General features: G+C 42.6%; 1 protein-coding gene across 1 annotated transcript in view; it reads right to left on the bottom strand.

Moving 5' to 3' along the window:
• Positions 1-24,342, bottom strand: part of atp10a (ATPase phospholipid transporting 10A) — a 44,661-nt gene extending 20,319 nt beyond the window's left edge. The window contains exons 1-10 of the mRNA XM_085397173.1: positions 23,671-24,342; positions 17,580-17,784; positions 16,315-16,400; positions 11,249-11,355; positions 11,041-11,172; positions 9,644-9,774; positions 7,396-7,648; positions 7,079-7,296; positions 6,811-7,005; positions 2,014-2,575 (exon numbers count right to left, since the gene is read on the bottom strand). Of these exons, the coding sequence (XP_085253299.1) occupies positions 2,014-2,575; positions 6,811-7,005; positions 7,079-7,296; positions 7,396-7,648; positions 9,644-9,774; positions 11,041-11,172; positions 11,249-11,355; positions 16,315-16,400; positions 17,580-17,784; positions 23,671-24,098 (2,317 nt within the window). The 5' untranslated portion in view covers positions 24,099-24,342. The remainder of the gene's footprint in view (positions 1-2,013; positions 2,576-6,810; positions 7,006-7,078; positions 7,297-7,395; positions 7,649-9,643; positions 9,775-11,040; positions 11,173-11,248; positions 11,356-16,314; positions 16,401-17,579; positions 17,785-23,670) is intronic.
• Positions 24,343-27,147: the final 2,805 nt, after the last annotated feature.

Genomic DNA, 27,147 nt, shown 5'->3' with positions numbered 1-27,147 from the left:
ACACACAGCTACTTCTAGAGTCAACCTGCAGTTAGGGCTGTACGATATGACCAAAATCTCATGGTAAATGGCCTGCATTTGTATAGCGCTTTCCTAGTCCCTAAGGACCCCAAAGCGCTTCACACTATATTCAGTCATTCACCCATTCACACACACATTCACACACTGGCGATGGCAAGCTACATTGTAGCCACAGCTGCCCTGGGGCGCACTGACAGAGGCGAGGCTGCCGGACACTGGCGCCACCGGGCCCTCTGACCACCACCAGTAGGCAAATACGGGGTTAGTATCTTGCCCAAGGATATTTGGCATGCAGCCAGGAGGCAGCCTGGGATCAAACCACCGACCTTCTGATTAGTGGCTGACCTGCTCTGCCACCTGAGCTACAGCCACCCCTCATATCCCGATATAAGACATCTATCGTCTGATAACGATATAAATCACAAAAATGTGTCATTTTCTGTAAATTCTGTGAATCTCGGGCAGCTCGACTTGAGGGAAGTGTTTCCAGCTGCGCGTCACGTAGCTGGAGTCGAGTGTTTTAACCGATGCATGAAACGATACATTTTAAGACATAAGTTGTAAAGGCCGCCGCTTTCTTTGTGAGTATTTATTACACGGCGTGCTGCGGGGAAAAGCCTGTTCTAACGTTTGAGTCCAAGGTATATTTTTTAGCACCTGGCGGCTCTTTTTTTACTTCTCATCCGTAAATAATCTGCTCTTTCACGTGATTTCGTTTATTTTGAAAAGTCTGAACAGGATCTTGAGCTTTATTGTGAAAGGTTTAGGTGGAACATAAACAAGTGGACACGCGATGCTGTTACCGTTGTTGTTGCTAAGGACAATGGATAAAAACAGGCGCTTGTCTGTCTGTAGTGTGGTTATATTAAATATAAGAGAAAGAGAGAACTTTAAGAAATGAATATAGCCACTACAGTGACCATCAAAACGATGAAAAAAATATTGCCGTAAACAGTTTATTTTGCGACACCACGAAACAAACGATAGCGTAAAATAAAACGATAGACGTTTTTCTATCGTCATCCGATATATATCATTATATTGAACAGCCCTACCTGCAGTCAATCGAGCTAAAGCCTCACTTCACCTTTAATGACAGAAACTGATTTGCATAACGAAGCAGAAAAGTATAAAGAAATGTCAAAAGCCAGCTTTAGAGCGGAAGTGTCACAAACTAGGCCTGGGGCCAGAATCAGCCCAGCAAAGACTCCAAACCGGCCCGCAGGACAGGTGTGAAAAATGTGAAGGAGGGCAAATGTTTAAGACTTTGACAACTTTTCTACTGATGAAGACCTCCCCCATGCTCATTTATACTACACTGAAGTAAAAGGGAAACAATGAAATGACAGAAAATGTCCTGTTTTTCCACCAACTATGATAGAAATTTATATTTTTTTGTTTTAATATATTTATTTAACAGTTAAAAACTCAGTCTGGGCTACTGGAGCTTTTTACTGTAATTTTAAACATTTATGTCTTACAATTTAAAGCCCAAAGAGTCATCCTGACAGATTTCTTTCAGTTGCTACTGCAGAACGTCTTTCTTATGTAGAAAAACTGTTAAATGTTTAGCGAAATGTCAAACTGCGACTGGCACTTTCACCAGTTTGGTCGATCAATGACATAAAATGAGTTTCACATCCCTGATTTAGAGGAAATGCCTGCTTTTTGAAAGTCATCTGTTAATCAGTTCCCTCAGTCAATAATTCTTTTGGGAGAAATTTGTTATGTTTGCAGTTTCAGTGGACCACAGAATCAGCTGCAAAGATTAAATGCTGTGTTTTGAGGCTGATCTCCATGTCTGATATCTCATGCTATAATGAAACTGTAATTTCACTAAACAATGCTTCATCTTTCACATAGCACTCCAAACCACATCATGATCACAAGCCAAAGCAGTGCCGTTGCTTATTATCCCCATTAACATTTAAAAAAAAAAATCTCACTGGTCACAACGGTCTGCAGAGATTTCCCAAACAAGTGTTTTCCTACCTGTGTCGGGGGGTTTGATGAGATCCATGATGACAGAGTCTGCTCCTTTAGTGTAGACGGTGATCTGATCAGTCAGAGGGTGTCGAACCACCACAGACATGCGTTTCCTGGTGGAGTCAAAGCCAAGTGTGTGCAGCAGCTCGAAGCTCAGCTTCCCCAGGTGAGGCAGCTCCACGATCACCTGGTCGGGGAGGCGTCCGACCAGGGAGCACTTGTAGGCCCGGGCAGCATAGACCAGAGCGGCCTCGTCGGGCGACTCTGCCTCGTAGCGCAGCTCTCCTTCGTCGAGGTTCCAGGAGGTTTTTCCATCGTAGGATGGCGGGATGGGGCTAAAAGCCTGCTCCAAACCTCCCGAGGGCTGCTCCTCGTGCAGCTTGGTGAGCGTGCTCTCTGCCGAGGGCGAGGACAGCAGGCTGGAGCAGCCCTTATTGGAGGATCGGTTGGTGATGAGACTGGAGGAGCTGCTGCTGTTGGAGCCGGAGGTCAGTCGGCTGGGGGTGAAGCGTTTGATGAAGTCCTCGATGGTCTTCACTGGAGACTTTAGCTCGAACCTCATCCTGACCTGCAGGAGCAGAAAGTGTAGGCATAAAATAATGTTTTTATAATCCAAGAGAGAACAGACCCTGATTCCATCTTCATTTTTTTCTCCAGGTGCTCTTAAATCTAACACAGACCACTGAAAGTGATAAAAGACACGAGACAACCCATCAGGCTCATTTTAGGGCAATAAGAGTCTGACGCAGAGAATGTGACACAACAGTGTTTCTCTCACTTAAACAGACATTGGGACAGATTCTTCCATAAAAAGAACCAACACAGTAAAAAACAGCGATAAAAGCCAAGTGCTCTTTCTATAGATTGTTAAATAGTTGTGTCAAAAAAAAAAATCATTTATGCTCATCAGCCAGTACAAAATACCTAAAAAGGTCAAATATAAAAATCGATTTTGTGCATAAGTGGATTTAAGAAAAAGGCCAGCAAGTTAAAACGACTTACGCAGCACTGCGTAAATAATCCAAATCGGGCTCTGAGGCGAGATTCTGTCACTGGGTGGGAATCGGTGTAGATCACAGACTGTAAATAAAAGATGGATGTAGCCACTGTCACATCAACCACTGTTGTTGGAGTGAACAGCTAAAGGCTTCAACCCATTTGTGTTGCAAAGTCAGAGATGTTAATGTGGCAATCCAGAGGGACTGACTCATTTCTGGAGCCTCCGATGGACGTTGGAGGAACTGCAGCTTTCTGCAGGGGAGACTGGTACTTGGTTAAAAGAGATCCTGAGGTTAAAATACTTGATATTAACGTAAATAACGATGAATTTAGCCACTGGCCTCTGGCTCTATGACTACTGCAGCATATGGCATTACTAAGAAAGATGCTCAAATGGATGAAATGAATAAGAAGTTGACTTCCGAGTGAATTCAGGTGCTGCTTTTGGGGGAATATTTCTTAAGGTTAAGAAGCTCATAAGATGGATGTTCTACATCGTTTTAGTCCTTAGAAATGTTTGAAAAGCTCTGGTACTACAGAGGACTTTATCTCTGATGAAAAAGCTTCTCCTGGCCATAATCCTTCGGCCAATCATTCATCCCAAGGTGCCGCAGTACAACAGAAGAAAAAGCGACTCACTTTAAGGTCTCCTGGCAGCGGGAACCACAGTTCTCACATATATATACAAGAATAAATCATTCAGTGGCCCAGCTACGCACAAGGGCATCATAATAAAAATGTGAACAATTGCTCTGGAACACGGGACAGCAAAACAACCGATAAAAACCGAAAGAAAAGTCAGCGCTTCTGTGCAGACGTGCATCTTATCAGATGACCTCCAAAGAGAAACACAGACATACATAAACGGTGTGCCACCGTGTACAGTTTCATCGAGCAGATTTGTGCTCTGACAGTCGGGATCCATTGTGAGCCAATGCACGCCGCGTGAGGCGAGGAGAGGATATCGCCTCCTGACAGGAGGACCACACCCAGGCCCAGAAACAAAACGCGGATACGCTAACAGAAAAAGTAGTGAAAGCTACGTGCAAGCGCACACTTTCAGCGTCAGATCTGGAACGTTTTTTTAAACTCGTAACATGCAGCTTTCGCTCAAAAGGTGGAAACTACTCCCACATGGATCAAAAAAACATAAACACAAAACACAAAGCTCGTTTGTTAGCGTGCTGGAAGGACTTCAGTTGCATTTTTCTCCACTGATACAGACACAGCTTTAAGATATGAATCTTCTTTGGATCACAAAGGATTTGTGAAAAACCTGAAGTTCACCTCATGAGTGTGAGCTGTATGAGAACGAGGTCACCTGCAACCACAGGTGGGAGGTAACAAAGTACAAATACTTTACTAAACCTAGGCAGAATTCTGACAACGTTTTATTTTACTTTACTCCTCGCTTAAATACATATCTGTGCTTTCTACTTCTTACATTTTCAAAACAGGCTCGTTAGTATTTTTTAAGCACAGGATCTGTACTTATTTCACTGTAAAGAAGTCAAAAATAAATCTACTTCTACAGACAGCAACACACAGCAGACCCATGCTTTAAACCACTAATGATTGTGCAACCCCATAATTTTCTGAGCAGGTCGATGGGCTCTGAGATCCAGAATGCTCTTATACTCTGTCTATTATTGTTTTTCAATTAAATGTTTTCCACCAATACTACTTATAATACCTCCAGTCTGTACATTTAATAGTTATATAGATTACAAGGAACCATCAAAGAAAGTAAAGTGTCTCCATGGGAACTAATGATTTGGAGCATTATATGATTGTGACCTCAAACTACATGTCCACTAACCATCAGTGCAACTGTGAACCAAACCAGTTATGTATGAATTCTTAATGATACTTTGTAGGGCTGTGCGACATGACCAAAATCTCATATCCCGATATAAGAATAAGAATCGTCCAATAACGATATAAATCACAAAAATGTAACATTTTCTGTAAATTCTGTGAATCTCGTGCAGCTCGACTTGCGTGAAGTGTTTCCAGCTGCGCGTCGTGTAGCTGGAGTCGAGTGTTTCAACCGATGCATGAAACGATACATTTTTAGACATAAGTTGTAACGGCCGCCGTTTTCTTTATGAGTATTTATTACACGGCGTGCTGCGGGGAAAGGCCTGTTCTAACGTTTGAGTCTAAGGTTTATTTTTTAGCACCTGCCGGCTCTTTTTTAATTCTCATCCGTAAATAATCTGCTCTTTCACGTGAAAGAGCAGATTATTTTGAAAAGTGTATTTTGAAAAGTCTCAACAGGATCTTGAGCTTTATTGTGAAAGGTTTATGTGGAACATAAACAAGCAGACACGCGATGCTGTTACCGTCGTTGTTGCTAACAACAACGCATAAAAAACAGGCGCTTGTCCCTCCATAGTGTGGTTATATTAAATGTAAGAGAAAGAGAGAACTTTAAGAAATTAATATAGCCACTACAGTGACCATCAAAACGATGGAAAAATATTGCCATAAACAGCTTATTTTGCGACACCACGAAACAAACGATAGCATAAAATGAAACGATAGACGTTTTTATATCGTCATCCGATATATATCGTTATATCGAACAGCCCTAATACTTTGTAAATCACAATCCCAGATATGGAAAAACTCCAAACGCTGATCTGCTGCCACTGCAGATTACCCTCCTTACATCACTGACAGAGGAGACTTCACGTCACTTTGCAGAGACGAGTCTGTGGTGTGATGGTTAGCTGTGCACATGTCGTGCTGGTGTAAACAGAAGGCGTGCAAAAAGAGGCTGAACAACAGCCCAGTAATGTGCATGTGGTGACACATGAAACTGTCATGTGCTCTGGTGTTTATTCTAATAAGTCATAGGGAGCTGCTTAAGCAATGAACCGAATCATGGATTTGGACTATTATAATATCCTGCCATTTTGAACATATACAATCTAATGCTTCCTTTTTAATTCATGCCTATAAAACCTTTCCTGTTGCCCCTGCCAAGAACCTGACTTGTTCTACAAAAACTTATTTCGATGAAGATGGAATAATGGCAACTATCCCACCATGAGCCCTAAACATTTACCCACAATGCACTTTAGGTTTTCCCCAGTGAATTCTCAGAAAAAAATAAGCATGCAGGGTACCAATGCTCTTCAATGTCACAGACGTTAAATCGGTGCAGTTTTCTCACACTATGATAGATCCTGAGATACTGACGCTCAGAGTCGCTTAAGAGAAAAAAAAATTGTTCTTAACAGAAAATATATTTAGGCTTTAGACTTTTCTATCTCATCTACCTCCTGTACTTATGAAATCTGAACCGACCCCTTTGCACACCAAGGGCCTGTAACTCTTCTGTCTTTTTTAGGCTTCATAGTCCAAAAAAACCAAAACAGATTTTATATAAATAATTTCCCAGAGCCGACACTTGCCCCGATAAAAAGCTAAGATGCTTTCTGATGACTGCAGCAAGTCAGGCACTGACACGCTGTCAACACTTTATTATGAGCTTAGTGTCTTTACCAGCTGCACACATGCACCTATTAGAGGAATTAAAGGGGAGGCTTGCTTCACCTGCAAGTCTCTCTCTCTTACACACACACACACACACACACACACACACACACACACACACACACACACACACACACACACACACACACACACACACGAAAGTCAAAAGAGAAGAAATCAGGAGGTGTGGAATGAAGTTGAGGTAACATCATTGTGCGGCCCAGTCCACAAACAATCCCTCTCTGACCTGACAGAGGTTTGACCAAACTGATGTTTCTGACCTGAACAGGTGAGTGTTACCTTGTGTCTTGGCTGGTTGGGGGAGGACACGACCACCGTGTTGCAGATTGTGAGAGCGATGAAAAAATCGATGATGTCTGAGAGGTCAGAGGGCAGCTGGGACATAGGCTGGCTGTGGAAGCGCATGAAGTCCATCTGACTGCTGCAGTCATTGACTTTGTCCAGGAGCTTGGGGTCGGGGGTGATGTCTTTCTCCTGCAGAACAGACGGAGGTTTGTTAGGGTAAAGGATGCAGGATGAGGATTGTAGAGCAGTAATGAGGACCCACCATGGGGCTGCTGAAGGCCGTGTGCTTGGACAGGATGCTGGCTCTCTTGGCCTCGGCCCTGCTGCCTGTCCTGCGGTGGGACTTGGTACTCTGGGACCGCAGCACCACGCGGGCGCTCTGGTGACTGGTCACGCTGTCCCGCCTGGGGAGGGTGCCACCGTGAGACATGCTCTCTTCCTCCTCTGAGTCCATTTCCTGGTACATGGCAAGTCTTCGAGCTGAAAAACAAACACACACCGTTAGTGGTGACTTAGAAGATGATGACCGCTTACTGTTTCTTTAAGGGAGCGTGTGAGAGGGTTGGCTGGTCGTCTCACCGTTGGCATCATGGGAATACTCCACCCCTGCCACAGTGCAGCGCCGGAACACCATCTTATTTTCCGTCAGCGTGCCTGTCTTGTCAGAGAAGATATACTGCATCTGGCCCAGATCCTCTGTGATATTAAGTGCTCTGCACTGCAGGTGGGAGTCTGTCTCCTCGTCGTACAGATCCATATCTTGATGGATGAAGTACACTTGGCAGATCTTGACAATTTCAATTGACACAAAAAGGGAGATGGGTATCAGGACCTAGGAGAGGAGAGAGGCAGAGCAGGCTGTCATCCTGGAAACTGATGGAAAGATGGTGTGAACGTCTGAACGTGAAATCAAATCAAATAAAGAGTGAAGATGCAGAAGAACAAATAGCTAAAGATGTAAAAAAGTTTAAATGCGTTAATGAGGGACCCCCCCCCCCAAAAAAAAACAACCCAAAAAAACCCAATGTAAGTTAAAAGCGAAGCTTAAAAATAAAACAGGTAAAAGAGATCAAATAGATCGACTCAAATAAACCTCAAATGGTTAAAGGGTTGAAAATATGAAAAGAAAGGATACACTGAAATTGCAGGGATGTGCTGGTGCAATACGTAGCTAAATGCAACAAGAAAAGTCAGTTATGAAGTTAAATGGATGAACAGTAGAGACAGAAAAAAGTAAACTGCAGCTAAAAAAAAATCAATTCATATAAATAATTAAATAAATCTTGTAAAAAAGAGATTCAATTATTGGAAAACCCAAAAAGAAAATCTTGAACAGTCAAATATTAAGTACATTAATTAGTACCGGTAATACTAATTTAAAGCAAATTTTAAATGATCACACATGGAAAGCCTGAGGCCAGAGGCTGGGGAGGAAGCATGAGGGTGGCAGCAGATGTCGCATTAACCGAATATTTTACAGATATTTATTTTTTAGTGTCTGTGACCTCACACAGCTCAAACTGCTCAGTTCACAAGTTCGGGATAAAACCAGTACGTCAAACACGTCATAGCTCATCCGTCTCACAATCCATCCCAGTTCACAGGTTACTGGAATGAGTGAAGTACAGACAGAAGGCGAGCTTTCTTCTCATTGGCTCGCTGTGTCCACTGAGAAGTCACAGAGGTTCTCAAGCAGTCGTAACCGGGACGATTTAGCAGCGAATGAAAGGGTTTGGGTTCAGCAGTGCTATGACTACATGGTCAGTAGTAACTACGGTAATAAAAAGCACGGAAACGAGAGGACAGGAAGGCCCAGTCACACCTTCTTAATGTGGAAGTCAACCAATAGGACAACTCCCTCCATGACCATAACCAGTAAGATCATCATCACCAACATCTAATAAAATATAAGTGCTATATTTCGTCATTTGGTGGCTCATTTTTGTATCATTCTATAACTTTCCTCTTGCAACTCATTACATATTGCACATATTACAATGCTTACACTGGCTACACATGGTGGCTAGATATATCTAAAACAGTTAACAAGTTAAAAATGGATGAATAGGAACAGATAGATGCCTGAAATAAGAGGAAAGAGTTCATCTGGGATTTCTGTGGGGCTATATCTGACAAAAAAAAAACAACCCCCAAACCAAAACATCATAATTAAAAGAATTATTGCTTCTTAGTTCCAAAATGCTAAACAAGTGATTTTTTAAGTACACTGGGCATATGCTGGATTGTTTAAAAAATGTTGGTGTAATCCAGAGTGGAACATTTCCAGGCAACGCTTATGGAAAGTAGTTCCGGAGAAATGAGTCATAGCTTTGGGGAAGGCAGCGACGTCTGCACACAGTCCTCGTGCTGCTCAACAGTCATGTGTTTATTTCAGAGTGTATCATTTTTCTGGCATTACTGTTACTATTTGCACAGCGAGACCAAGGAACTGCCCTCTGCGATTTCTCGTTTATTTTGAAAGGCCGACACCGGGGCGGCTCGTCTGCTGCTGCTGTGACACGGGACACGCCGACATTTTCCCTGAAACTTTTTGCCTAAAAAAAAACACAACCAGATCAATAACTGTTGGGTCTCACTTTCTCTCCTTTTGAGCTCAGATTAAAGAGACTGTCTTGCTGCTCGAAGCAACACATTTTTCATCTTTGCTTTTCCAAACAAACAGAGAAAAAGATCTAGAAGTCACACGCAGAGGGAGGCTGAAATACTGCCACGATGTACAGCAGAATAAAACATTTCACAGTCCATGATATTGCCTTTATATCTTTATCTGTGCCTTTGCTTCTTTAAGCTGCTTTCTTTTTAGTACCTGAAAGACGATGATCATGGTGAGGAAGAGATAAATGGCTGACATGATGGGCGATAAGTTGGTCCCCTCTGGGCTAAGAACGTCAAACACGGGTCTGTTATCTCCATACTGAAACATCCACAGCCCGTGACCTGCAACAGCAACAGCACAAGGTCAGCTCATGCAAACAGTGGAAGGACAGGAGAGAGAAGCAGAGGAAGCTCTGTGTAAGAGTTTTGTTATTCCTTGTTAATATTTAGATTTATTTTCTGACGTTTCTGTGATCAATGCTCATATTAAATGCGGTCAAAGATGAATTAAAATTAGGTAAATCCCTGCAAGGCAACACATTCGCAGGTCTTAACCTAGTATTGTTTAGAGCAGGTTTCAGATTTCAGACTATCTTTCTACTCTTGGCTCTGTGTGATGTCAGTGGGGGTCATCTCAGGCACAGCTCTGGCTACAACTACAAAGCCTCCAGCGCCTGTTGATCGAGCTGCTGTGGCTCCAGGTTGTTAACAATGACTGTTTCAGATTCCTGAGATGGATGTGGATTTGCAGTCTTCTCCTCCTCATCTGCGCTCTTTTGGTGTGTTTCTCTGGTTTTCTTTAATCTGGTTTCAAGAGGTTTGCAATAATTTTTATGGTACTTCAGCTCTGTGAATATGGACTCTCAGGAGCGGAGCTCAGGGTAACACAAAAAGATGGATGTCTGCAATCCCTAAAATATTTAGATGTCCAGTCTCTGCCTGCAGGTTTGGAGGCCTGTAGAAATATTCTTTAACACAGGTGAAGGTACGGTGGCCATGAAAGATCAAAAACAACCACAAATAGAATAACGCAGAAAAAGCACACAAAGAAAAACAAAAAACTCACAAAACAAAACGGAAACGTTTTTGGGGAGGTGAAACGTGACGGAGCAGCTGCACAAGTGACAAGCTAACAGTAAATGGCTAATGCAAACACTTTAATGTCTCCACAGAAACTTTTCCGCTGTGTTTTGTGACATTTTACAGCATTTTTTAAAAATTTGCTGGTGTTTTCTTAAGTTGCAGTTTGTTTGACCTCTCAGGGCTACCGTACGAAGGGTTTTCATTAAAGATCGACTACGACAAAGTCACGACAAAATATGTTTTCCCAGGTGTGACGCTAAGTAGCAAATCCAGATTAAACAAATTCATTTATCTTTTAAGGAAAGAGCAGATTTCTGTTATTAGAACCAAAAGATTCTGACAGTTCTTCTCATTTTCCCTGTATGCATTTTTAAAATATCTTATTTTAATATTTATTTATATACACAAATAAGGAGAATTTTGAGGTGTGGATGATACAAAGCTGCACCACTCCTGAGGAGATACCAAGCAGCTGGAAATGAACACAATAGGTCGCCTTAAACTTCCAAACAGCTGTTTACATACCAACAGCAGCAAACAGGCACATGACCAGCAGGATGATGACGCACCAGAACACGTCTACATTCATCTGCCTCTCCAGTTTACTGCGCTTGTAACGTGGACCGTTGTTGTTCAGCATGGCTTTGGTCTCGTGACCTGCAGAGTTACACGGCGGGTTAGTCAGAGGTGGGATCAGCTGCGTGGCAGCCGAGGTGTCATTTCGGGGGCCGACCTGCATAGATGACAATTCCCACGGCCTCCTCCGTGTTGCGGATGGTGCAGCCTCGCAGCAGCAGGTTCTCTTTGTAAAGCGCGTCTCTCCTGCCGCTTCGATGGATTCTGTCAGGTGAGAGGAGGCGTGAGAATGACAGCCAAAGGATCACAGTTACACTCAAGTGAGAAATACTGAGAGAAACAAAATTACCGGTCCAAACACAACATCGATTTTTACCGCCGAGCACCTCGGTCAATCAATCACTCCTATCCCCACACCTCTCCGGAGGAGTCAGCACAAATTCCCTCTGATACTGGAGCAGTTACCAAGCAGCACCCCCCCCCCCCCCCCCCCCCCTCACTTTGAAACTCAAAGTGATATTATGAGGGAGGTGCTGAGCTTTTAATGTCAGCATTAATCCTATTACTAAATCAAGGATTACAAGCACGTTAGTTTAACAGCCCAGCAAGCTTTAGCTGGAGAGCCGCATTTAATCATCTCTGTTGTTGCCGGTTTTAGAGTCACAACTATCGGCGTGTTTACCAACAGGAAAGTCCAGCGCTTGGCTTATGACTGACACGTCATAGATTGATAACAGAGCCGTCACTAGCAGCTCAGACAGTGGGAGAAGCCGATAACAGCACGTGATACGCAGAGAGTGCTCTAAGTCTGAAATTAGACTCGTGTCAGTGGCTGTAATATAATAAAACTCTGGTGAGATGAGGCTCTGTGCCCAACGCTGCACTGTAGCCTGGCAACTGAATACCCGCAGCATCTGGTCTCCTTCTGAGAGACGAACACAAGTCATAATCACATGTGCGCAGGTCAGCCCGACTGCTGCCGAGGACGCGTCTCATCTTCTGTCTCTCACACACAACACGTCTCACTGAGGGGACACGCTGGAAGAACAGCTGGCGTGAATCCAGCTGTCAAACCACACTGACAACACCTGGAGAGGCATGATGGTGGTAAAAGCAGGGGGTGTAAAGACAAAACATCTGAACTCCGTTAGCTTGCGTTTCTTGTACTGGAGGACATTTTTCAGGGGAAGCTCAGGACAGGTTTTATATGATCAATCAGCTCACAGCACCAAAGCCTCCTCAGGCTGGCACTGCTGACAAGTCTGCCCTAAAAAAAAGAAAGATGAAAACTAAAAGACGTTTCTTGCACGTTTTCATTTACTTTAATTTTAAATGTGCAAAATATCATTTCAGTTTTCTTTCTCAAAGGTGTACACTACAACAACTATAACAGTTTTAACTCAGATAAACATGTTCCTGAGAACTAGCGAGGTTAACCAAGGTTACTCAGCCTATTTCCCATGATCCCCGCAGTCATATTTTAGGAAAACTGATCCAGCGGAAGACTGAAATGGTTTAAACAATCCAAACCAAAAGAAGGGCTGGGACTCCCAGATTTGGCGTCTTACACAACCAGCATCCTCACCATGATTTATGCTTCAGTTAAGTAACACATAAAGTGTTAAACATGTGTATAAAGCAGTGGGGCACAACTGGCACAGCAAAGGATCCAGTCCAGCACAAAGTAGGGAAACTGACTGAGATCTTTGAGATGACTGAAGATCTTTAACAACTTCAGTGTTCCTCACATGCCTGAAAATATCAAGTATTTCCAGATCTTGACAAACTGTTTAAGTCATAAAGAATCAAATAACACAACTGCTTATACCTTCTGTAACCGCATGTGATAAGACATGCTGTTGAGACTGCACTGATATTAAAGACAGGTCAGATATAATGCATTTGTTTTATTGGGACGGCTCATTTAGGAACAGACTGGGCTTTATGCTGCCGATCAACTAAAGCGGGACTCGACTCCTGCTCTAAAAGGAGCAACCTTTGTAAAAGATGGAGTTACTCCAAAATACTCACTGAATCTAATTAGAATAAAGAGCCACGAACTCCAACAACACTTTATGACTCATAGAGCCAAAATCCAGAGAAGCAGCAGTCGGCGTCTGGGGAGAAAGACTGCATGATTTGTTGTTCTCTAAATCCTCAAAGAACCTGCGCTGTAGTGGCCATATCTTTGCTATTTATGTACCTTTGCTATTATAACTTGTAGCTGAGAAGATCTCAGAGCCGATCCATCAAAATTTGAAAAATTGCACACGCTGACAGCATTAGAAGAAGCTACAAAAACAAGACATGTTTTCACTGAAGCAAAAGGAGAAGCTAGAAACAATTAAAACTACATTTCCAAAGTTTTAAATGAGGCAGTTTAAATTAAAATTTAAGCTTTTGTGTCAAAATGACATCAAAATATTTAAACTTTCAAGCTTTAGAGAAGCTGACCAGTCTAACTTTCTCCAAAACAGAATCTCAGATTCTCAAAAACCAATACTTTTGAAAGAAAATCACCCGAGCATCCGTTTCTCAAGGCTGGACTTCTGCAGCTCCCTCCTCTCTGCTATAAATCAAACATCACTCTCTCACAGTTCTAGCAAACAGCATCACGTCAGCCCGATCCCTGCGTTTCACCTCTGGCTCCCTGCACTTTTCACAGCTTTGTACTTAAAGCTTTAAAAAACACATCTGGGTCTGGGCCTGAGCTACACGAGCTACACGAGCTCTTAGGAATCAGTTCGTAGCCTCAGATCCTCAGCGTCCACCTGGCTAATCACCCATGTATCCTATCATCTTTCAGGCAAGTTTTTGCCTGGTGTGTATTTTTAACCATCACATTATAACCATTTTGCTTGGCTCTCTGTTTAACTTCATTAGCCTGTCTGTTAAAGCTCTTTATAAACTCAGAGCCGCTATAAAAATGATAAAATAAAAATAATGTTGTTATTACTACATGGTGTTTCACTGAGGAAGTACCCCTGTATTCACACCACATATTGCTATCAGCAGTAGCTGAGGTCTGCATTGCTGTGAAGAGTAGTTCCATTTCTGCTAAAGCTACAGTGCCAATTTACTGCAGTACTATAAATAAAGAAAAAGGTAAAGGCAACACTACCTGAGGTTAAGTGCAGGACCATAAATTGGCACCCATTCTTCTACTCATCCCCAGGAAAGTCGGAAAATTATTGGAAAGACGTATTTGATGCCTTTAACGAGTGTTTCCACTATGATATTACAAAAGATCCAAAAATAGCCTGAGCAGACACATCCAGAAGGCTTCTCGGGCGAGGGGTGCCATATATTTGAAACAAATCCAGTTAGGAGGTCCCATAAAGTGTACTTCAATTAGACGGCGGAAACCTGACCCCCGCGGCATTTACCACCGCGGGTAAAAAGAGTGGGAATAGATATGCGTTATGACCTCAAATGGCTGTGTGAGATGTTCAATATAAACCATTTTGTCCAACATAATGCAATTAACAGAAAAGTGACCAAGTCTGACCCACACAGGAAGTATTATGTAACCAATAGCTACAGGCAGCATGAACACAACTGCACGCATCAAATATCCAAGCGCTACTGCAGGACTGCAGACGCGAATGGTCCTGACTCATTCTGAGGAACGTCGAAAGGTGTCTCGAGCTTCGCCTTGGAAAACGTGCGTCAAAATCAAAGCAGCAGAAACTCACATATTCTGACTTCTCGTCTCTTATATGAGCAAAGCTCAAAAAGTCCCAGAGAGATGCTGCAAATGCAACTCTGCAGCATCTTTCATCCGACTCCGTCACGATCTGAGAGTTTGGTGCATGAATATGAATGATCTGTGCTTTTCGTTTTTAGGTTGTTCCAGGATTTGAAGCTTTGTGTTTGCCCAATTTGTCTTACTTGTTATCGTTCTGAGTTTTTGCACTTGTGAAATCAAATCCTGGCGATGAAGTTTATTTTTGTGAGTTCGTGCCTTTTCCTCGCTCATGTTTGCCGTGCGTCATCTCGTCTCCGTGTTTAGGATGTGTCTGTTTTACTCTAACACTCGGGCTGTCACTTGTGTCTATGTTTTGGGCTTTACTTCCCGTTCGTCCGTCTTCACCTGCGTTGATTACTTCCCGTTTCCTGTTCTGTCTACTCTTTGTCCACTCGTCTGGTTCACCCATCCTAGCTTGTTTTTGCATTTTTTCTCAGTGTGTTACTTCAGCTTTAGTTTAGTTTCTTGACTCTACTTAACTTTTAGGTTTTCTTTGCTCACTTCTTGCTCATTTTGTAAACATTTAGTTTGTAAAAAGTTAATCGGCATCGTGACTTTCAGGTTCTCTATGTCCTGAAACATTAGCCTGTTAGCTAAGTATTTAGACCACCTGTCACAACAATTATATTATTTATGAGGGAAATTAACAAATCTTTTTCCTAATGACTGCAATTTAGCATCTTAATCATTGTTACTTTGTAAAATAATACATTTTAAAATTCATTGATAGAATTATTCATTTTGTATTTGCCAATACTGTTAATTTAGAACATCTGTGGCACAAACCTTACACTGGGTGACCTGGAGACAAATATACTGTGGAGATGACACACAGAGGGTTTTAAAATGTGAAAATCTGTCATCTCACACAGTGATGTGCTTTCCTTTCCTGGTAGCAGTTAAGGAAAAGTGGAGATGGACCAGAGTTATTATAGTTCTGCAATTTTTATTTATTTTTTATTTCATGTTGAATGTTTTTAATTCACTTTCCCTTCAGTGAGATTCCAGAGTGGGTTTTGTTGTTTCAGGTTTTATTCTCTGGAAATGTTTCTTAGTCCTTCCTTTCTTATTTCTTTGTTGTACATCGTGCACACACCATTTCCGCAACAGACAAAAGAGAGTGAAAACACACACAGGGCTCATTATCTGCAGGTTCTCCTGGTCACGAGACAGCACATACACCTTCAACTGTTCAAACCCTGCGCCCTTTTTCCTGGGAAAGCAAATTTTAATCTCGACTTGGAAAAACCGTTTGAGTCATAATTACGAGTTGGAAACCGCTGGCTTCTCAACAAACCACAGTTTCGCATTATTTCCAGTCAGAAGCCAGCAGCAGGCGATACTCCAAACAACACTGCATTCATTTACAGGGAAACGAAAACAAGACTTTGATATCACTAATACACTCGAGCATTAGAAGCTGCTGTGTGGCAGCTGCAGCCTCACGGCAGTTGCGTAGAAAAGGCGGGACTCACATGTAGCCTCTGAATCTGTTCAGGTCGTTGTTGGGCTTTTCACATTCGATGATGCTGTTGTACTTTAGAGGGTCAAACTCGCAGTCCTGCAAACAGAAAGCAAACAATACTCAGGTAAAGAATGCAGCTTCAGGTGACAGGTGGAATATTTATCCTTTCCCCAGGAAGTACAGTTACACAGCATTACAAAACACTAATGCCCAAACAGCCCATCCGAGATAGGATAAAGTGAAGGAAGTGAGACTCCCACCTGCACTCATTCTATTATTTCCTCTGTTAGTTGACTAAAGTTGCAGCTAATGGAACGTATTAGTCTTTAATAGGGCAGTTTGCATATTAACTAGATTGATTAGGCTGCACTGTTTGAGCTGACTTACCCTTCCTCTAACCACCATAAAAAAACTCAATGACTTTCAACTCAGAAACCACCCACACAAGTTATTTAATAAATGATCAGCTTGTCTTGTTGTTAAACAGTTGCTTTTGGACCTGAGGAGCTTTCCCAAAATCAAGTCCTCCTAGTTGTAAATCAGGCTCCGGGCGATTAGCGCCTGGTTTTTGCTTCCCACGCGCACCAAAAACAGCAGCGTCACAACTGCTGGCCTGTTGCGCTCCGGCTGGTCGTGCACCTCTTGCCGGGTTTGAAGAAGCCTCGTTTAACCTCTCCCACCTCAGCAAAAAGATCAGCATTAACCTCCCTGCTCGCTGCATTCTCTCCTAGCACGTTTTCTCAGCTCGCAGCTGTTGCGCACCTGTGAGCCAAAATAGGCTTGATGGCTTTGACTGTTACACATGTGAAATACTACGTTAAAAATGGCTGATATTGCTGAATATGTCTATACTGCTTCATTTCACAACTATTGCTGGTGGGCAGGGCGCTCGTGTGTGACAGCTTTCAAATACACGAGTGCAGATTTGTACATGAGTGCAAGAAATGTAGCTCTAGATAAAATCTAGTATGACCAGTGACAAAGTCCAGGCCTCATTAAGATTTTATAGAGAACAAGACATGAAGTTCAATTTGCAAAGAGAAAGACTTTCTCAAATATTAATTAGAATTAAAATAAAAAACAAACAGCCATGGATTTTAATTATATCTTATTTCGAGGGGACTTTTTACAACGTTAACTCCCCCGCCTGCCATAAAGAGACTCCTGACAACTAAAAGTTGGAGAGAACTCAAAGTTTCAACCTGTTAAAAGTTTTTTCTTCTGACAAAAAAAGAGAAAACACAGCAGAGAGGAAGTGAGAAGCATCCATCTCACCAGGTCGTAGAAGCTGCGGACCACCTGCCTCTGCTTCAGGTTGGTCTCTCCATCCAGGGTGGCGGTCTCGATGTGGCACAGGCGGTCGGGGTCGCTGGAGCTCAGCAGCAGCACGTCAGCGGGGAGGATCTCGTTGCATCGCAGCCTGATGAAGTCTCCCACCCGCACCTCCTTCCAGTACTTCTCCACATAGCGTCTCTCTGCTCTGGCGGAACAATAAGAGGGCGAACCGTGAAAGATGCAGAGCTATTGTTTTCCACAGTTCAACAATCTAAAAATGGAAACTTCAGCCCGTCCTCCATAAATCTGGACAGCAAACACGTTCCACGCAGAAACAGGACGGCCTGTTTGTTGATGCTAAAACTGGTGAAAGCGACTGCGACATTCCTCGCGGTCAAGCACATTCAGCTTCACTTCTTCCTCAATATGTCAGTCAAAGGAAGTACATGATGCCACTATTATAAATAATGAATTACTCTGAAACTTTTCACGTCAGTAAAGCTTATTACCGACATATAAACAGTCCCGGAGCCTGAACAACAGAGCAGCATGACGGGATGCAGCTTTACGTTTACCCCTTGAAGAGGCCTCATAGTAAGATCTGCCTATATCTATATCTGTCACATAGTTTCAAGTCACGAGGAGCCACTGAAGATGGAAGAGGCAGGTTTGAGACCCCCGGCTCAGATGAACATCTTCAGAGAGTACTTCTTTCCATTTAAAGAAATGAAAAAGTCTTTTTTTTTAAATATTTAAGAATTTTTATGCAGTGGTTTTACTTGTTTGGCATCAAACCGGGTTGTATATAACCCATGAAATATAATGAGTTTGATTAATCTGTCTTTGATAAACATTACTGATAAAACACAGGTTGCGAGGATCGGCTTCCTTCCTTGCTTTTTTCCTTCTGGCTCCAAGCGATCCGAACAAAATTTTCTGGTTAGAAGCCTTAAAATAGAAACATATTTCAAAAACAGGAAACTTAGGCCTTGTGTTTGTTGACCTTATATAAAATTTGCAAGTCAGCTGACTAACCCTGCCGGGCAGAAAGGGTAAGACTGAAAATGTCTGAAAAACACTTACATAAAGTGCACTAATTTAGCTGAACATAACATTTGTTGTCATAGGGACAGCTTCCTGTGTCGTAATGAAAGTGGTCCTGTCCGTGTCTCTGATTGGTCACAAGATGCGCCTCTTTCGTGCGAAACATGCTTGTAGCTATAGTGATAAATCGTGGTTTGATTTATCGAGCTGATAACCACCTTCTTATGACCTCTGAGCCTGATTGATGATTTTAGGATAAGCGAAACCAGGTAAAGAAAATATATTGTGGATACGTTGAACTCCATAGTGCAGAGCCTAGGAGTTACTAATTCATTACGACCCTCCCTACATTAATATGAAAACATTCCTTTCCGTGAACTTTGACAGTCAAATACATTCAGTGCCAGCAGAAAAAAATTACTTTTAGCTCTAGTCTGCATTCCTCGTCTGACAAATAAATCTTGGAGTGAACAAAAACACAACGAGGACGATAAATATTTGCAAAACCACATGAAAATAAATTTATTATTGAGTGAAAAGAAGCAGGAAGATGAAGGAGGAGGAAATAAGAGATGTCTCACACTCTAGAAACGAATACTCGAGTGCATACTTTGGATATTAGAAGCAGTGACATTGGCATCAGTCCGTTAATAAAGGGAAAAAATAGACTATGACAAGCTGCAACTAATCAACCTGAAGCTGATTCTAATCCAGAATTACTCTGACTCGTGTGTGCTCCTATAGAGGAATCCATCTTTGACCTGGAGAGTGGAACAAATGATAAGAACTAAAAGGATTTGCTGGTTGTGAAGCCGTTCCCCCACCCGTGCCAAAAACAAAGAATGACTGTATTTGTTACTGTGGGGAACCAGTTCCTGTAATCCACACTGTTAACAGATTCACACATACCCAAAGCTTTCCGCGAAGCGCACCGCCTGATAAAAAGTACGCCGACAGTCACAGGTGTGTCCTGCGGCGCTGCTTAAAATGTTCAATTAATCTCCACACTTCAGCGATCGCTTATTCATTACTCAGTTATGGCAGAATATGCCAGCCTTAAAGAGCTGAGGTCGAACTGGTTGAGAGACTCGGAGTGCAGATGGTTTCCAGCTGTTGGCACCCTGTGCAGCAGATTAGGTGCAAACTATTTACATTCCACAGAACTACATTTATTTGCACCGATCTTCAGGGATTGTATAACACAGCCAGTCCCAAACTTTACGCCACCACAGCCCATAAAAAAAACAAAACAAAACAAAAAAAGCTTCATGACTGATCATCATGTGAGCCAAAGACTTCCGTTTCTTTTTGTTTCCATTCATTAAGCTCCAGTTTTGCTTGTACAGATCACACACCTGAAGGGTTCGGGACCAAAAACAAAAGTGAACAAGAACATGTAAATTATGTTGTTGGTTTTTTCCTCGATATAACATACATTTAAGGCTGGATCAGGTGACCCTGAATCCTTTCTTAGTCACGCTGCCATAGGCCTGCACTGCTGGGGGCTTCCCATGATGCACCAAGTGTTTCTTCTTTACTCTGAATTTAATCATCTGTTATTATAATCACCCCAGCTGGTCACAGGAGATGGCTGCCCTTCCCTGTGTCTGGTTTTGCCAGAAGTTTCGTCCTGTTAAAAGGGAGTTTTTCCTTCCCACTGTCACCAAGAGCTTGCTTATAGGGTCATCTAATTTTTGGGGTGTTCTCATATTACTGTGGGGTCTTTACCTTGCAATACAAAACACTTGGATGTGACTGTGTTTGTGATTTGGCACTATATAAATAAAATTATTGTACATGACTTCTTGCAGTTCATCTGTAGTACTTTCGATGCCTATCAAAATAAAATCCCTGGGACTGTGACATCAATTTTAACCAGTATTTATTTTAAATGGGGTTTAATTTACCCAAACTTCAAGTGCATTTTGGACAAAAATAACATAAAAAGGCATATATCTGTGTTTAGGAAGATATATCAGATTCTTTGTCTCAACTACCAACTGTTTTTATGTGTGTAATGGGTGGTTTTACGCATAACCACAGACTCAGTAAAAGATGGACGTAGCCTATGCTGGATGTGAGCCTTCTCTGTGACCTCATAAGGCACTTTGCTGATGAGTTTATGGGCTCAGCTGCCACAAAAAGATGAAGGTTATTTTATAAATTATGCTCATAGCTGATTTTTTAGTGAATGCTCATTGGCTAAGGCCTTGTCAGTCACAATTTGTTAGTGTATGACCACGCAAACACTCAGGTCAAGTCTGTTTGTTTGGTCCATCTGTGACATACAGTCTATAGTGCCAAAGGTAAAAAGTTTTTAGAGATATGCAGGTCAGCACTCTTTACATTTCTACTCTGAGTGTGACGATTCCACACCGTGTACTACATGTACGTTGTAAACATAGGCTGGAAATAAAAGATGGACACGACCGCTGTGACGTTAAATCTCGTTAACAAGCCTCGAGCTGAGTGTTTTCCCAGTCGCCATATGTTTGGGAACTGGAGGTGATGAGGGGAAGATCTTACTGAGATACCGTGTGGATAATCCTCCTTTCTGACTCTAATAATGAAAAATAAAAATATTCATGACCCCATAAACTCATCAGGTAAGTTTCAGAGGTGAAAGAGAGCCATAGATATATGTATCGCAGGAAGTCTTTTTGTAACTGGAGACTCGCCACCTGGTGGCCATTACACAGAATACACCTCCACGCTGACTGATCTGTAGTTGTGAACAATGGAGCTGTTGACAACACTTTAAATGAACAAAGAAGAAGAAAAAAATCCGATCTATGCAAAACATCTCGTATAACCTCGTATATGCGGATACTAATCTCAGAGATAACCCAGTATCAGCCGAGTGACATACCAGTCAGGCTCTAGCTGAGAAAGGAAACATTTTTCACAATGTTGCCACCGCAGAAAAAAAGTTCACTCATGTCCAGCCCTGACACAACAACTTAGGTTCAGCACTCAGCTAAAACTGTGGAGTCACTAAACACTGAGCCTTTTGATGACGGTGAATTATGCTCTGTGCATGGACCACAGTGCTGCTTTTCATTAGCAAAATACAGTCTGCGTACACACACACACACACACACACACACACACACACACACGGAGTCAGGAAAATGGTCAGAAACAGGTCATCAGGTTGGCTCATAATAAGCAGAAACAACACAGAGGCAAGAGGCTGAGCTATCACAGTTTCATACTCCTCTGAAACCGAGGTGACCACAATATTCTGGACTTGCATGAAGGGACGTCTGTGTGCACTTAATTTGCTTTTTTTAGTGAGGGGGGGCACAAAGCTTTTTGTGTACCTACTGTAACCTGTTGACGGTTTGGTCACATCATCAGCAGTTATGGTCAAGATGACTAACAGGTTAAGAAACTCCTCTTTATGCTTAACTACTTAAACTGAATCTCCACACGATTAAATCTGCAGATATTTTATTTGTAATTGAAATTGTTCACAGTCTGGCTGCTCGTCCTCTCTCCGTGACTTCATTAAACAAAATTAAAGCGCGTACATGTGGAGCAGAGAGCTTTTGGGCAGTCGAGCGTCACATACCTGGAATGCTTTGGACAGTTTGATAAACTGTGCCGTCAGAAAGTAGAATACATACTGAAAAAGCTTACCATTTCTAAAAGAGGAAAAAAGGTCTGCATAGCCACGTCTTTGTTTCTGTGTGCTTTGAAGTGTTTCTGGAACACCTGTGTGTGACCTGCTCAGGTGTAAATTAGCAGCAGTGCTAAATTCTGCCTTGTTTACAATCCTAAATTATCATATTGAAATCCATTATCATGCGCTGTGCCTGCTATATGAAACAACAGCAAAGGAAACACTGCATCTCTTAATGCTTTGTTTAAACCTGTAAATCAGTGCCTACCTACTGGCTGGATACTAGAGGGGCGTGTGTGTGTGTGTGTGTGTGTGGGGGGGGGGGGGGGGGGGGGATTTCATGTGATACTTTGTATCAAAGGTTTGCCTGATGGGTAAAGTGTCTAACTTATCAATACAGACAGCACGTTGCCATCAGTCTGACTGAGTCTTTGTCAACGAGCACAACACGAGGGGACTCGACTCCACTGGCTGCCAGCTGACTGTATCTGAATACTCTAGTATTGTAATATTCTGTATTAATACAATTTGCTCTAATCTTTTTCTCTTTTTTAACCAAATTTATTTGTACTTTTCTTTGTTTTGATTTTTAAATCACTGTTGCACATTTACACTTCTGCACCTTCTCGCAGTATAAGAGCTTACTGGGAGCCTGCGGCACTTTTATTTTTACTTTGTTGTTTATTGTAGACTGCACTAGTTTTATCCTTTATCCTGCTGCTGTAACACAACAGTGCGAATCAATAGCTGTAATAGTTAAATGTGAGTTTCTGTCTGTGAACAGCAACAAATATGTGATTTTCAACAGTTATCACAGTTAATTGTTGTATTATCAGAAACGGACTGTGTGGAATTGCCAACTGGTTGTGCTGACAGTGTTGGTACTCTTGACCAGTTTGTAAAACAAACAAACAAACAAACAAACAAACAAACAAACAAACAAACAACTGAAGTGAGAAAACTTTATCTTATAGGATAAAACAGTTACTGACACAGTTGAAAAGGGTGATAAATCACAGTATATGTTACTGCAAAATGTTAAAAATCCCTATAATATTGGACCATGTGTGAACATTAAGATAATAAACTACTGTATACTGTGTCACTGTGTTCCTGTGAGCTGGTGCTTCACACTCTGTTCTGTGTATATTTACATATTTGGGTTTCCTTTGAATGGCAGCAGCCTGGCACGAGCCTGTGTGGTTAAATGTAGCACATTTACAGCAGGCTCTTGTTCAATGATGTGCATTTTCTCCTCTTAAACAGCAGAAAGTACAAAGTTAGGGAGCTGTGGACGCCATGAATGAATGTGTGTGTGTGAGTGGGGCTTAGCAGAGAGACGCTATAAAAACACATTCCCCCAAAGTTCTGCGCAGCAGCTGGACACCGCTGGCTGCAGGATCGAGCCGAGGCCCAGCTTACCTGCTGTAGACCAGACAGTCCATGTGGTTGATCTCTTTATCGGACCTGTGTCTCCTGTAGTCTTCCCACAGGTCTTTGATGGCGGTCACGGACAGGATGAAGACCACGGGAGCCAGAGCGAGCTCGGGCTGGAACGCGTTGACAACCGGAACAAAGTTGAGCAGAGCGATGAAGACGAAGTAAACATTGGCGAACCTGTGAAACTGTTCGAAGAGGTTCTTTGGCAGGAATGACAGCACTGTGTATTTGGTCGTCTTAATCTTGTTGTTTGCATAGTGTCGGTTGGGGTTTTCGTCCCCTTTGGCGCAGTCGTGCAGGATGTTTGCATGGACAGTCCTGGTTTTGTTCTCTTTGGGTTTCTTCTTTCTTTGCCGTGCGGCTGGCGGAGCTTTGGCCATCCCGGCGTCCTCCTCGCTGTGCCGCGCCATAGCCAGCTCCCCCCAGCTTCAAACTTTCCCACAGTTTACTTGACACACGCGCACAGGAAAAAAAAAAGCCGCCTCCCAAAGTGGTGGCTAAGTTATCATTCTTCCACGGGGGTCGGGAGTCTCTCCGTGGGGTCACACTAGCAGTTCCATTTCCTCCATGTCGACTCCTCTTTTCCAGAGTCAGAGGAAAACTTTTGCTTGTTGAGCGTCTCCGCTTTTTTTCTCCTGCTGCTGGAAAAGGATGCTGAGGTGGGGGGGAAGGGGAAAGGGGGGACGGCTCGGATCTGTGAGCCATGCGGATGGGCTTAAGCCGCTGGATGTGCGCAGCTGCGGGGTGTGCAGATCAGCCCGTGTGCGCAGGCTGAGCGCAAACAGGACGTGCGTGAAGGGTTCAGGGGGTCGCACTCCTCTGGAAATCTGACCCGGAGGGAGGTCCCTCCTCGAGCCAACCTGGGTGTTTTTTGTCTGTAAGTGCCACGCGGTAATATTGGGTTTGCACCGGCCCACAGGAAGCAGCAACACATCCAAACTCGGTGTTTTTGACTTTGTTTAAAAAAAACTGTGGCGCTTAAAAGAAGAACTCCACGTGGAGAGAATCTATCGTGAGAGTGGGATGTTTTTTTTTTTAAATGCGTGTTTAAATAATCCTTATTATAGAATTTCTCTTTAACACGGTGTTTGTATAATACAGCAAATACAACATCACCACGCCGTTAATCATCCAAAGAGAATAAATGTATAAAATATAGTTGACACAAAAATATAAACGAACATCAGTTTGCGCGCAATCGTTGTATACTCTAGCAGTGGTTCCCAAACTATGGGCGACCCCGCTGCTGGGACAAGACACACTGCAGATGCAGGTGGAGTAAAACATAAAGCCAAAGTTGGTCTTTTATGGACAATAAACAGCCTCGTGACTTATCCACGGGCTTTCTACGACCCTGAACTGGATATTAGTTTGAATGGATGGATGAAGGCTAAAAACTGTGGGGTGTGGGCAAGCCAGCAAAAGAGAACAGGCAAAACAACATAATTATAGTGCAATGGTGGAGAGTGAATGATTTTGTGTCACAATGTGAAAGGTGTGCACAACAGCACCTTTTTTTGATGTCAAACTACGTTGATGTTTGTGGGCTTCTGATTGGCCAACATTTCTTCATGGTTACAGATACAGTGCCACCTGTTTCATTAGCATGCTCTTTCCAGTGCTTGAGATGATTTTCTGCCTTTTCATATTGATGGAGTTATTTTTCAAAATGAAATCCCTGTTTGAAAAATACCTGTAGAGAATAAAATTGAATATATCTTTATTGTCATTGCCAAAGGTATATTATGGATGTTTGGACAGTTTTTGTTTATCCTTGCTCGGGTCCTCTACCAGAGCCCTGGGAGCTCGAGAGTCCTGGGCAGTATCTGTCATGAGTGTGGCAAGCAGGATGAAGGAACCAAACGCACGACTCATACACAGAATGTAAACTTAAAGTGCCAGCTTTATTGCTGGACAAGTTCTTCATAAAATAAACTCACCAAAAAACAAAACCGGAACATGAAACTAGAACACAAGGAGCACAGAACAAGGAAACTAGAGACACTTACAATGCACAGGGTGGTACGACACAACGAAGGGCAAAGGAACACACAGGACTTAAATACAAAAGGAGTAACGAGGGAATTGGAAACAGGAGGGAAACACAGCTGGGACTAATTGGGCATAATGTGACAACGGGAACCAATGCTAGATACACGGCACACAGGACAAGGACTATCAAACTAAAACAGAAACATTCACAAAGACGCTGACTTGACACAGAGACATAGAGACGCTACTCACTGGGGAAACAGGGGGAACATGGAGAGAAGAGTGACTAGATGAGGAACACAGGGAAGGCAAAAATGACAGAAACCTAAATCCTAGGAACTAAGAATAAACACAAGCAAAAAACATGAATTACAATAATCCAAGAACATAAATAAACCCATAAACATAAAACACTGTGTCAGACACAGTACTGTGACAGTATCTTTGCTGTTCCTGGGACTGCGCTCTTCTGGACAGAGATCTCTGACGGTTCTGCTCACCCAGTTTGGGGGTCGCTGTCCCGAGTGCTGTGATTACCACGGGGACCACTGTTACCTTCACCCTCCACTTCTTCTCGAGTTCTTCTCTCAGCCCTTGGTACTTCTCCAGCTTCTCATGTTCCTTCTTCCCAATGTTGTTATCATTCAGTATAACTACATCTATTACTACAGTCATCTGCCTTTGCTTGTCCACAACTACTGTTAGCCATCACCAGTTTGTCCATCTATATCCGGAAGTCATCCAGAAGTCTCACAGGATCTCAGCTCAGTGTGGTCATTAACCACCCAAGAGGGCTAACCTAAAAACCCTATCCCATTTTGACCTCAGGACTTCCATGCCATACTTGGCACTAGTGTTCCTGTATATGATGCCAGTCACTTGGTTATGGCGTTCAATGTAAGCCCTGCCTGCTAACATCTTGCATCCTGCTATTATATGCAGCCTGCACCAGGGGTCTTGCCTGGAGTGGTAGACCCCAGCCTATATGTATCTTGGGCTGAGAGCTTGTTCCTGTGCTGCCATGATTAGTGTCTCTCTGCCGTTTTACAATCCATCTTTGTGCAGCCATTGGTAGGATTTTTTAAATATTAATACATGTAATAATATATAAAAAAGCAAAATAACACCAGTAATCACACAGACTGCAATGATGATACAATAATATTATGCAACAGTTCAGCAGGATGAGTAAAGTGCCATGTGCAACAGCATCTGCTGTGAAAATGAATAGTGGATAATGTGTACAGAACAGTGCGTTGTACTGCAAGGATATTTCAAGTATTACAAAGCTATTGTATGTGTGTATTCTGGCCTGGTCCATAGCAGTCACAGCGCTGAGGAAAAAGCAATTGTTAAGTCTGATTGTGGGTATGAATGGCTCTGTACCTGTGTCATCATGTCTTTTACAAGCTCTTCAGACAATGTCCTTAAAATTACATTAATTTGCACAAATGCAGGACTTGAGTA

This window comes from Rhamphochromis longiceps, linkage group LG23 (genome assembly GCF_057381845.1).
Source record: "Rhamphochromis longiceps isolate RC_006_pf linkage group LG23, R_longiceps_female_GT1.1, whole genome shotgun sequence".
In the NCBI taxonomy this organism is placed as follows: domain Eukaryota; kingdom Metazoa; phylum Chordata; class Actinopteri; order Cichliformes; family Cichlidae; genus Rhamphochromis; species Rhamphochromis longiceps.
The sequence above is the reverse complement of the archived record's forward strand: the minus strand, read 5'-3'. Positions and strand labels throughout refer to the sequence as shown.